This window comes from Argopecten irradians, chromosome 7, assembly GCF_041381155.1.
Source record: "Argopecten irradians isolate NY chromosome 7, Ai_NY, whole genome shotgun sequence".
Taxonomy (NCBI): domain Eukaryota; kingdom Metazoa; phylum Mollusca; class Bivalvia; order Pectinida; family Pectinidae; genus Argopecten; species Argopecten irradians.
Window position 1 is genome coordinate 22993906 of NC_091140.1, and position 13896 is coordinate 23007801.

At 37.9% G+C, this 13896-nt stretch overlaps 1 protein-coding gene across 2 annotated transcripts in view; it reads left to right on the top strand.

The window, feature by feature from the left end:
• LOC138327885 (major facilitator superfamily domain-containing protein 6-like) overlaps window positions 1-13896 on the top strand; it is a 31115-nt gene that overhangs the window by 6356 nt on the left and 10863 nt on the right. Inside the window, exons 1-3 of one of the 2 annotated variants that reach the window (XM_069274331.1) lie at window positions 7568-7722; window positions 10866-11019; window positions 11676-13256. In XM_069274331.1, coding sequence (XP_069130432.1) covers window positions 10932-11019; window positions 11676-13256 — 1669 coding nt within the window. In that variant the 5' untranslated portion in view covers window positions 7568-7722; window positions 10866-10931. Of the gene's footprint in view, window positions 1-7567; window positions 7723-10865; window positions 11020-11675; window positions 13257-13896 lie in introns of those variants that run through there. The other variant, XM_069274332.1, reaches the window with a different exon arrangement.

Sequence of the window (13896 nt, forward strand, 5' to 3'; positions counted from 1 at the left end):
CCACGCTCTGTCGCATTACAATGTATCTAATTACTCTTGCTCTTTGTCCACTGTCGCATGGCGGGGTGGGTCCAGGGGTCGCCCATGCGACAGCGTGACATGACCGAAATCAGCCACCATATTTCCTAGAGACATGAAGCCATCCACCAATCGCTTAGAAAACAACTATAGAGTTTGTCATCCTAGATACTCCAGGTGTTACTATCACTGTCGTAATATCCACCCCTGGACAGAAACTATCCGTACAAGAACTATCAGAAGGCCTTCGGTACCGTACCACACAGACGCCTAGTAAACACTGTATGATCAGGATTTTTTGGTCAGATATACATTAAGAAATTAACCTAATAAAGGCAGGTTTAGTGGACTATGTATGTGCATACAAAATATCTTAACAAAATAATAAATTGGACAGCAAATTAGAAAGTAGCTTACTGAAACATCCTCATGCACTCTTCTTGGAAAGGACCTGGAGAAAACCATCATGAAGACTAATATTAGTATTAGAATTTAGTGTTTTTATAGATTTATGAACAACATCCTACGGTGTCTGATTTGTGCCATTTCGTCTTTTTGCCCCGAAAAGACGAGAATTAAGAAACCTTAAATATCGTCTTTTCGTCCCGAAAAGACGAAATTAAACCATCCCTGTATCTCGTGTTTTCGAGGCGAAAAGACGAAAAATAAAACACGAAAAGACGAAAGTGATACACGCTAATTAGCGACTTTGATTCTCGTCTTTTCGCCTTCAAAAATCTCGTCTTTTCGCCCCGAAAAAACCCCGAAAATTAACAAACCTTAATTTTCGTCTTTTCGTCTTCCGATCCGGTGTGGAAGCCATTTTGAAATCTTTTTATCTTATTGAATTAATTGTTCAATATGGAAGTATCAAAGTAGTTTATGATAACAGTCGATTTATTAAATTGATAAGTATTACCGGGTTCTTCATCAATAACTATGATCAGAAGTATTAAAACAGGAGTAAACATTTATGTTTACAGCAGTTACGTAGATTTCTCACACGTCGCACGTGCCACTAACAGATTCATCATTCCGCAAATCTTTTAGCCGGATTGATACATTTTTTTAAAATTCATTAATATCTCAATTTTTGTGTTCTAATCGCCCTATTTTGGTAAATACGCTTATCAAACCATTGCCGCGTATATGTTGGGCACATAATGAACTTAAAATGCTAAACATAGCACTTATAGGAGTTGCCTCCCCTACAAAAATTGAAAAAATAAGTTTTCGGCGTGTAATATTTGAAAGCGTTTGAAACACGGATCAACTTGTTAACAAAATAATTATGAAAGGCAACGCGTGAAGACTTTGACTTTAAAGGAAGGACTTGTACCAAGGCATTGCTCAAATACAGTCAATCAGATGTACAGTGTACTGTGTATTATTTGAAAAGACATTTTGACTACATACATAATATGGTCTTCATCATAATTGTACATTAGAAATTACATTATAATCTCCGTCGTATATGAAAGATGACAAAATATATCTGTAATTTTTCGGGGCGAAAAGACGAAAATAAAGGTTTTAAAGACGAGAACTAAGATATTAAATTTTCGCCTTTTCAGGGCGAAAAGACGAAATGGCATAAATCACTTTCGTCTTTTCGTGTTTGAAAAGACGAAAATTGAGATATTAAATTTTAAGACGAAATGGCATAAATCAGCCTCCGTAACATCCCCATCCACCGACACCCTGTTCCACTGCTATGGTTCGTCTTTTTCGCTACTTCGTATTACCTTTTGTCCTATCATTTGCTACTTCGTATAACCTTTTGTCCTATCATTTGCCTTTGTGCTTTCCTCTAGAGAGGGTTTTAGATATCCATGAGCCTTGTCTCCCTATACTTACCACGGTTATCCAAACTTGCCCATTGTATACCCGTTTTTCATCCCTTTATTAGGTTCCATATAGTCCGCTATAAATCTGCCTGTATTATAAGTCTTTTTAAGTTTTTTTTTGCCTAATTTATATTAGGCAAAATAAATAAATAAATAAAATAATGAAAAAATACTATTAAAATACACCGAGTAGACTCTAGCTAGATTCCATCTATAGATGCAGAGTCCCTGAATTAGACCCTTCCAGTGTTGATTTTGTGAGCCTGTACGGGTTTACTTTGAATTTAGCACCTTTCTTTTATTTTTCTCTCTAATGATACCTTTAACTCACTTAGACCAATATTTTTCCTGGTTTGCTGTCTTATACTGTTTGGTGATAGTATCTGCTTTTGGTGCCTACCTGCCATTGGAGTGTTATTTGTTCCTTCCTCCTGCTACCCCCTCCCTTTGTTCCGACGCGTTCTAGTCTCCCTGTGCACCACTGTTGACAGTATGGTGGCTGATTTGTACCATTTTCGCTTTTTCGCGTTGGAAAAACGCAAAAAAGCGAAAGTCTAATGTTAACTTTTCGCACTTTCCCACCGCGAAAAAGCGAAAAAATGCAAAGCGAAAACGCGTAAATGCGAAAAAGCGAAAATGACACAAATCAGCCACCATATGATAGAGATGTTTATTTCTCGTGTATATCAATATACCAGCGTCCTCTGCCACATATCCTCTGAAGATGGCCACTGTATTGTTCCCTTCCTGGTGTTTCCTTTGATTCTGACTCCTGTCTCAATATTGACCTTATATACTTCAGTGGGTAGGAGGTCCTTAGGTGCTGTGGCGTGGGGTTCTTTTTGGCTGAAATCCTCCTTCGTCTTGTCAGTAGTAACTGTGCGTCCCCTTTTTCTGCTTCATAGACCTACATTGTAGAATATTTATTCTTCAAGGTTTTAACATTCATTTTCACACTTTGTTTTTGTCTTTGTTCCTGTCAGCGTCCGTTGTTGCTATTACAGCTATATTGTTGAGTCTCTCATCGCTCCCTGGTTGCGGTCTATCAGTCCTACATAGATGGCATGTCAGTCTTACCATCCATATAAACAAATCTGCACACGACACTCTCGTTTATGTACTTGGTTTTTTTAAACTCGTATTCTTTTTCGATATCTGCTTTTCAAAAAGAGCTCGTGCCAATTCATTGAACTTGTTTATAACTTCTTTAATATGATGCGATACCAGCTCGACTACTGCATGACCATGCCATCCATATAGCCCCGATCCTGACATTCCTCTACCAGAAGTCTATCGACAGCAGTACCATCCCAGAAGATTGGCGAGATGCATCTATCACAGCTATCTTTAAAAAGGACGATAAACACCGAACATCCACAAACTAGCAACCAGTATCCCTAACTTCGACAACCTTTAAGACATTATTGGAACATACCACCCATAGCCAGGTGATTGACCACTTTGACAGAAACTCCATCCTGTCGGACTCGCAACATGGATTTCGATCCAAACGATCCTGCGAGACCCAGCTTGTTTCCACCATCGACGACATACTGTAGCCAGAACCATACACGAAGGCGGACAAGTAGACATCGTCCTGCTAGACTTTGCAAAAGCCTTAGATAAAGTACCCCATGAACGCCTGTTCTACAAGTTAGCTTTCTATAGAGTAAGAGGCAAGACACTTGGATAGATACAAGACTTCCTTAGAAACCGGACACAGCAAGCACTACTGAATGACCGTACATCAACAACAGCACCCGTAACATCAGAAGTGCCACAACGGACAGTTCTTGGACCACTGCTATTCCTTGCCTTCATAAACGATCTACCAGAGACAACATGCTCCAAAGTCAAGCTTTTCGCTCATGACAGCCTCCTATATCGCGAGATCAAGTCTGGTGGCAGATGCGAGATTGCTCCGGCAGGACCTGATATCTTTGAAACATTGGGCAAATGACTGGCAGATGGTTTTAAACGCAGACAAATGTGTGGTGTTGAGTATTATCCGGAAAAGGAAACCAATCAAGACCAAATACACCTTCCATGGACTTGTTCTAGATGAAGTCGAATCCAGTAAGTACCTGTGAGTTACAGTCATTAAAGACCTTAAGTGGAACACACATATTGACATGGTAACTTCCAAGGCAAACAGAACCATTGGATTCCTTGAAGGCTTCGTCGCAACATGAGGGAATGTAAAACATCAGCAAGATCCAGAGCCTATCAAACACTGGTAAAGCCAACATTGGGACCCAATCGGTAACCTTCGGCACTTTCCGTAAACGAGAAAATACGAGGTGTATTCTTTACAGAATGCCCGAGGAGTTCCGATTGCATTGGGACCCTCCAACACAACCATCCAAATCAATCAGAAACTACACAAATAGAGAGCCGGGCATGATGACATCATTGCTACAGCAGCTGGACTGGGAATCTCTATCAATCTGGAAGGCTCAGATTCGACTTATACTGATGTACAAGATTTACCACCAATTAGTAGTATAGCCATTCCATCACAGCACTACCTTGTACAGAGTGTTCTTAGACCTAGGGTAGGACATGGCATCCGTATACCATCATCCCAGAAAGATGTCTACAAAACATCCTTTTCCCCCTAAAACCATCCGAGATTGGAACAGAAATCCAGAGTCACCCGCCGAACCAACCAGTCTGGACGGACTTCGAAACAAACTACATGTATAGGCAGTCTACCACCAGCCCATCCTCGATATTCCAGGGGTTCCGATCACATACGATCTCTACACTCCTGGAATATATCATAGTAAAACTGGAGGCAACAGAACGTGTGTTTTAGTCATTTGATGTATATCAAAAGAGCCGTATAACGGTACACTGTGGTTGACTGTGTTGCTTTGATGTTACGCGTCGCTCTCTCTGTAATCTTCAAAGGAAATCTTTTGGTCAAATGCTTTCAGCTGAGCTGCCTTCAATTTCACTATGAGATAGTTCAGGGCTGTAGAGATCGTAAGTGATCTGAACTCCTGGAGTATCGAGGATGCCACCAGCCTGGTTTGGAGCAATATGAGGCACCTGATGATTATTTTTTTTAAGTGTATGCCTAAATACATTTACCTACTGTGGATTTTAGCCTTTGCCAACCGCATGCTGCAGAATATAACGCTCTTTGAAGAGTCAAACTCTATACAAGGAAGAAGAAGACAAGGGGAAAATCTCGTGGTTAAAAATTGTCATGCATGTATCATCCTGAATTTAGTGGCATAAGTAGTCGGTGGGGGCTAAACCACGTAGCCCGCCCCCGAGCCCGAGCTTTTCAATTCGAGCTCGAGCTTTGGTTATTTTCGTTTTTCTACACAACGACAGCACATATTAAAACGATTTTTGACACAACATTTCTTTGTGTTATGTTTTATCTTTCTATGTAAGTTATATTTCATGAAATTAATTTGAATTTCATAAATCGACCTTTATCACTTTTCAAGGGGCTAAACCATGTAGCCCGCAATGGAGCGTGACATTTTACGACTTTTCCAAATTATTAAAATATTATGCCTTTCCAACAAGAATTGCCGTAACTCAAACACCAAGTAAACCTAGCTGATCATAAAGGTATACATTTAAACATATATATCCAATTATTTTATAACAAATTCTGCCTTTTTTGTAACTGCGTTGACAAGTACCTGTCTCGCCAATCTACATGTATCTGTTTACCCACAGGCGTTTGTAATATATAATGAATATTAATGATAATCAAAAATCGGATCGAATCGATTCGATCCGATTTTTGATTATCATTAATATTCATTATATATTACAAACGCCTGTGGTTTACCCGAGCCGAGCCCGAGCTAAGGGCAGACAACTCTCTGACCCGAGCTTTTTTAATGACTGTAAAATGCACACATTCATGATATTGTTTATTTGTAATTTCAATATAATGTTGCTTATTTATTTGGAAGATATTCTAAAATTATTGAGGTTTGATAGTGAAAGCGATTTTTTATAACTATGTTATATAAGGTCTGTGAGAAGTCTGATAAGTATAAATTTCAACATTAATATCAAATTATTTCATAACGAATTCTGCTTTTTGTAACCTCGTTGACCTGTCTCGCCGATCTCACTGTTTACCCGAGCCGAGCCCGAGCTTTTTCTAGTACATGTAGAACATTTAGCCATTCTTCAAGTAAGAATGTTTCCGAGCTCTGCGACGGTGACGCAGTTCTACAAAGAGTCAATATATTAAAGTGTTTTCTATTCAACTTCATCTTTGGAAATTTAATTAAAAAATCCATAGATGCGGTCTCATACAATCTATGTCGAATTTTAACTCTTCATAACCTTTAAAACCATTGAAACGAAACTCTACTAAATTAGCGATTGCAAAAACCCCACAGTTGACCCCGTTTGTCTGTTGCTGTACATAAGGTAAAATTGCCTGTAACATTGTCCAGAGCATAACCCGTATCCTGCCTGCATACCATTAATATTAGAAAATTGCTTCTTTAAAATGTGCTGAAAGTAACACATTGTATTTCCACAAAGTTTCTTATCCATTGAAATATTATTCTTTTTCTTAAAACTAATTGTACTTTTACCATTATTCATCCGAAAATCAGCAATTGAGCACTTTTATGTATAGCCTTCAGCTGGTATGTACCTACTCCTATTAACCCCCGTTTGATTTCATTGCTATAGTAATTTTGAAGATAATAAAATGACAAAACTGACTATTTAACGGTATCTCTTTCCAAGTATTTAAAGATTTGATCAAACTATTCGTACCTTCAACTATATTATTTGTAATACCCATGTACTTGTTACCTATACCTAATTCAGCTAGTACCCACCAACCTGTATACATATGTATTTCACTATATCTCCCTTGATATTATAATTGGAATAATATACAAATGGTTCACTCCACTTCTCAGAGACCTTATCTAACATAGTTTTAAAAATTCGCTTTCACTATCAAACCTCAATAATTTTAGAATATCTTCCAAATAAATAAGCAACATTATATTGAAATTACAAATAAACAATATCATGAATAACTGATGTTTATTTCATACACGGACAAAGTTAATTATCTAATTAATTTTCATTTGAATTTAGTCAAGTCTTGTACTTAATGTCATTTAATTAAAATTCAAATATTAAATATAACATATAAACTGCTATTACATTATATAATATTGTAATAATAACGTGTGCATTTTACATGTACAGTCATTAAAAAAGCTCGGGTCGGAGAGTTGTCTGTCCTTAGCTCGGGCTCGGCTCGGGTAAACAGAGAGATCGGCTAGACAGGTACTTGTCAACGCAGTTACAAAAAGGCAGAATTTCTTATAAAATAATTGGATATATATGTTTAAATTTAGACCTTTATGACCAGCTAGGTTAACTTGGTGTTTGGGTAACGGCAATTATTGTCATAAAGGCTTAATATTTTAATAATTTGGAAAAATCGTAAAATGTCACGCTCCATTGCGGGCTACATGGTTTAGCCCCTTGAAAAGTGATAAAGGTCGATTTATGAAATTCAAATTAATTTCATGAAATATAACTTATATAGAAAGATAAAACATAACACAAAGAAATGTTGTGTCAAAAACCGTTTTAATATGTGCTGTCGTTGTGTAGAAAAACGAAAATAACCAAAGCTCGGGCTCGGGTTTTAAAGCTCGGGCTCGGGGCGGGCTACATGGTTTAGCCCCCACCATCGGGGACGGCGTACACGAAATCACCTCCACCCAATCAAGCGCTTATCAACTACTCCGACGGAAGACATTCTAAGCGCCTGGTTGATATCCTGGTTGATTGAGGCGGTCACTTGAAATCATGACTGAATGACCATGACAAAAGCTCGGTAAATATCAAAACTAAATGCCTAATCCTTCACGATGACAATCAATCAATTTAGGTGACACAACCACAATTTAAGATTGTGGTTAAAGTACTCGTACCCCTTTGTCTGTGCACAGGTTACCTGTGGTCTGTGTTAATGTGTTGGGCTGTACTGTTAGCTAGCCTAAGTTACATAATACCGAAACCCTTTCAGTTTTCAACCTTAATTATGATTTTTTTTTTGTAAACAAATATATTACAAATGTATCTTTTGTTTGTGTGAAATAGTAGAGACAAATCAGGGGAAGATAACTCCTCTATAGAAGGGATAAAACGTTTAGTGATGCACTAACTATATATTGTACTGTAGTTCTCCTAGATATAACCGATCCAGAGTTCCCATTTGGGGTTACTGATATATAGTGATTATGCCCCCTTGCTTTTCTGTCAAAGAGGAGGGCACCACGGTATTTGAGTGGTTTAAAGATGTCCCGACATATAATAAGAATCATGCACAGCATGGAAAGAGCGAAGCTCTACTTGTTATTATATTTTCTATTACAAGTAGATGACATAATTTAAAAATGAAAGCACGTAATTTAAACTATAGAAGTGCATGGTACAATAATTGTCTAGCATAATACAACTTTGGATTTAAACAGCTAGAACTCAAAGATTCAGATTTCTCTGTTTCCATGGAAGGCCTGGAGTGCCGTATATGCGAATGATATGATTTCGCGCCATTTGTTGACATGATGTGACGTCATATTTTGACTGCATGCCATAGCTTTTCATTAGCAAAGTGTTATTATTATTATCTAAAAAATAATTGAATAATGCAGATCTTTGATCTCAATATGTACTTTTGCTTACCGGAATAGAGCTTCGATTTTCGATGCGCTTTGCATGCCGAAAGAGCTTCGCTCTTAGTTAATTACCACAAGCCCTCCACCTCTTGGATGCAAGTTTTAATCTCATGTGGGCAGTTGCAAAGTACTGGCTGCTGGTCGGTGGTTTTTCCTTGGGTACTTCAGTTTTCCTCCACCATCAAACCTGGCACATCCATACATGACCCTGGCTGTTGATAGGATATAAAACTAAACAACCCAATGTAAGAGGAATCACATATATACATTGTGTACTGGCAGACAGGAAGCAGATGTTATCGTCATGGAATGTCCAAAAGCATTAGACAAAGTCTGCCACAGCCTGCTCATACACAAACCTCACCATTACGGCATTAGAGGTAAAGTCAACACCTGGATTGAGGCGCTACTATAGCTATATCTGACAGAGTACAGTCTGTCGTAGGTCAGATGGGGAAACATCAGATCTTGTAGAAGTCGCCTTCGGAGTGCCACAGGGGCCGTATCTCATCGGACCCAGTCTGTTTCTCGTCTACATATTATATGACATGCCACTAAATATAACATCAATGGTGCGCTTATTTGCAGACGGGGGTCATGGTCTCCGAGTAGTTAAGATGTCTCGATATAATACCACAAGCCCTCCACCTCTGGGTTGCGAGTTTTAATCCCATGTGGGGCAGTTGTCAGGTACCGACTGCTGGTCAGTGGTTTTTCTTCAGGTACTCCAGCTTTCCTCCACCAACAAACCTGGAACGTCACTACATGACCCTGGCTGTTAATCAGACGTTAAATTAATAAAACCACTTATTTGCAGATGACACAATTGTATACCTTACCATCACCTCAGACACTGACACAAACACCCTACAGCAGGATCTCATGGGAACAACAATGGGAGATGGAATTTCATTGGATTCTAAAAATGGAACTTATAAACATCAACTCCGAAAGCATCAAATGGAAGGCATACATCACACTAGGACCAAGAAAAGAATATGCAAGCACTGTCTGGGATCCTTACCAACAGAAAGATATTGACAGATTTGAAATGATGCAACGATGAGCCGCCAGATATGCAACCAACACCTACATTTGTACAGTAGAACAGCAAATCTCAGTACCACTCTAGACCACCTATAGGCTTGACATTATCTATAATACAATTCACCCAGACGACACCAAGTCATATTATGTATGTTGTTCAAAATGCACCACAATCTCGTGAACACCACCTCCAACATGCTCATTCCATCTAACAGACTGTCAAGAAATGCACATATGAAGCTATAGTTCCACTTACCAAATACCATCTTGTAGTAGTGACTATAGAAAGCTTTCCTTTTACCCGCGTACCATCAGGGAATGGAACTCATTATATATATATATATATATTACCAGCTGACATTATCACCTCGGATATCTAGGTTGTCCACGTTGCTGGCTTAAAATTTTATATTTTATCCTGTTTTTAACATTATATCTTTTAACTATACACACTCCTGACATGTCAGTATAATCAATATGATGATTGTGGACATAAATTGACAGAAGCAGAAGTACTCTCTATGCTAGCTCTTAATTAACGCATTGGTATCATCAGAGCTGCACTTTGGGACTGACTTAGCCCTTAAATCCTGCTAGTGCTAGCAAAATTTGGAAAATAACCTTTTGTGACATGTATAGTATAGTGTACACACAGTCTCAATGCCGCTTTCTAAACAGGTGTTAAAGAAGTGGGTCAATGTGACTTGTACATGCTAGTGATAATTACAGTCTCTGGCAGCCGATGGAGCATCCTTCTTTGGCTCAGTTGGTAGAGCTGTGGATTTTCAATTATTCATGTCTGAGACTTCTCACTAAAAAAATGTTTGGCCATTTGCCACTGCACTGAACACAAGCTTTATAATTATAGGTGATGATGAAATTTTAGATGAAAAGTGAAAGTTATGAACTAATCTAACAAATGGATACAGAGTGAATAGGATATGGTAATTGAAATATTGCATCAAAAACATGTTTAAAGCTGTTTCTTCTGATACCAAACCGCTTTCTTGTTTAGTCTGTGATTTCGAAACCTTCCAATATATTTTTGTTATCCGGTCATACATGTACACTGTTTTAGTAATGATATTTAAGTCCATTTTGAAAGGCAAGTAAGACACAATGCTTGAAAGGTCTGGTAATCGGGCCCTTTTACTCAACTGTGAAAGGGGAGATGTTTGATTTTATCAAAATCAAATCATGATGCAATATATATATATGGCGAAAAAGTAATGACTAACTTTTTTTCTTGTAGATACAAGTATACAACACAGTTCCATTTAGTCTAGATATAATCTAAAGTGACAGAAAAGCTTTCAGAATGGAAGAAGAGAAACCAAAGGCCTCAAGATGGAGCGTCAACAGGGAGCTCCTTCCTGTCAAGGCATTCTTCTTTTTCAGCTTAGCAGGTGAGTGTGATATGTATAGCTGAACTAATTATAAGGAGATTAGTCATCCTCGGAAACCCATCAATTACTGCTCTATCGCTTGTGTGCGACGATTGTAAATAGTATATACCGGGTCTAGTGAATGTTGACAGACACATGTACATAATGTAAGTTACATACCTGCATGGTAAAGATAAATATTGAGTCTGCTTTAGCATAAACCTCTCTTCTGCTTAATGTTGATCCTAAATTTCAGATGAAAATTTAATTTACATGTACATGATCCTGATTTGAAAGTTAATAAATTTCAAATTAAGGTAATTTATAATGTATATGTAAATTAAATTTAGAAAATAACTGTTATTATAAGATGTATACAGTACATATTCAAAGTGTAAACTTTAAACCTTTTGCACATTTGGTATTCAGTTTAACTTAAAGATACATACATGTAATATTACCAGGTAATTATTGTCTTTATATATATGGGGAATTTAGGATTTCTATAAATTCTTCGAAAAACAAGTTAAGATTTCCATGCATCAAAAGAAACAATCAAAAATAAGGTTTGTCCAAAATATCACTTAAAACTTTTAAAACGAAAGCAGGTGTTTGAAATTTGGCATTCTACACACCATGAGAGTTTTGTATAATTGTGATTTTTTTATCTTTCACAGCTGTTGGAGTTTTATTGCCGTTCATTTCTCTGTACATGAAACAAATCGGGCTGACAGCTTCAGAAACAGGATTGATATATGGAGTCATGCCATTTATAGGATTTTTTACGCGCCCCATCTTCGGATATATTTCAGATCGTTGGAAAAAACACAAGTTAACATTGATAATCTGTTGTATACTGACGGGTATCTTTTACTTGATACTTAAGTTTGTACCACATAGCCAGTCAGGTCATGTCAACGTAAAAACAAATATACATTGTAACCAATTTAGCTCCTACATTCGTGACTGTTATCATGTGAACTATTCTAAGCCACACACTTGCCCTCTGAACTTCAATGCATATGCTAATTTATCAAAAACAATTGTTAAAGGAGCTTCTTTAAATATTGTGCCCTTAAAAAACGACAGCGGTACTACCGATTCCTATTCTTATGATACCTATTTGTACGCTGATTCTTCATGCAGCTTTTCATGTCATCACAAGGAGAAACAAAATGAAAAAACCAAGGTCTGTTTTACTGATCAAGTCAACACATTGGACAAACACTGCTATAATACACCTGTTGATCTAGAAAAAGATCCAGATTTAGAATTCATCCTTAAAAACATTTCCAACATCATAGAACGAGAAGTAGTTCAGGACCAGCAGAGGGTGGGAGATTTAGTGTGTCGTGACTTTGATGTGAAATCGGTGATGTTTAGAGAGAAGACCTACTGGCAGATGATGTGTGACCAGGATACTGAGCTAACCTGTAGTCTTAAGTGTTCTGGGGCAAACGTTAAAACTTGTGAGGAAAAAGAATGGCAGGATGTAGGTAAAACTGTTGTATTTTTCTTCATATTTTTCCTATTTGGAAACGTTTTCTTCGCTCCCATTTTAAGTTTAGGAGATGCCATGACTTATGATATTTTAGGTGAGAAAAGAAACCAGTACGGGAAACAAAGACTGTGGGGCACAGTGGGATTCGCATCATTTGCCATTACATCAACCTTTCTGATGGAATTCCTTAGCAATGATCCAGCAACTGCAGATTTTACCGTTTCTTTCATCTTATTTCTCGTGTTATTCCTACTAACTGCGGTAACTGTGTGTAAAATTTCCTCGTCTGAAGATTTACATTGTAGTAGTAACTTACGGGATATGTGTAAACTGTTTCGGTACGGCAAGGTTGTGGTGTTTCTGTCGGTAGTACTATACTTTGGCCTGCTGACGGGAGTAATTGAGACTTTCCTGTACTGGTATCTGTCAGGCCTGAGCGGGTACATCACCATCATTCCTGGCCTGTGTTTACTTGTGTCATGTTCCGTGGAGACTCCTGTGCTGTTCCTATCAGGCTATATCATAAAGAAAATCTCACATCTATGGTGTCTGTACCTCGTGTTTGTTGCGTATGCCTTACGATTTTTCTTCTACTCCCTACTGCCTAATGCCTGGTTTGTACTGCCCATAGAGATACTACATTCCATCACGTTTGGCCTGATGTGGGCCGCCGCGACATCTTACGGCAGTATCATCTCCCCACCTGGAATGTCTGCCACTATACAGGGTATCATTGGAGGACTACATTTTGGATTCGGTAAGTTACTTATGCCACAAAATCATTTAAATGTTATAAACCATAATGTATGAATCAAGTTTTTGTAAACCACATTGTACCCTAGACATGTAATTTTTGTTCTGTCATATGTTTGCATTTTGAATTTTCCAAGGTATATAGATTTGGTATGTACAGGTGATAAAATATACGTAGTTCCAAGAAAACAATATTTAAATCTACCATGGGGAGAAGATGTTTTATCCTTAATGTTTCAGAGTTACAAGTTTAGGTAATGGTAGTCAGCCTATTACCCGAGCAGAGATTGATATAATCTTTCCATACCTATGAGGGTGTGACAACGAAATCACAACCTGAGGGGTATTCATGGACATCCAACCTGAGGCTTGCCTAGGTTTGGATATTCATGAATTACCCAGAGGGTTGTGATTTTGTTGTCACACCCTCATAGGTAGGGAATTATTCTTTTTCTTCCATATACAAAAGAAAAAGGTGAGATACTGGTAATAGTCTTTAAAAAGAAGCTATGAAATGTTCTGTCAATCACATGTCAATGCTGAAAACGTCATCAGCAATGCACGCCATGGTTAAACCACATGGCATCATGTCAATTGTTTCACTGGGGTTGTCATACCCTTGGGGTTTAACAGAGAAATCTCTC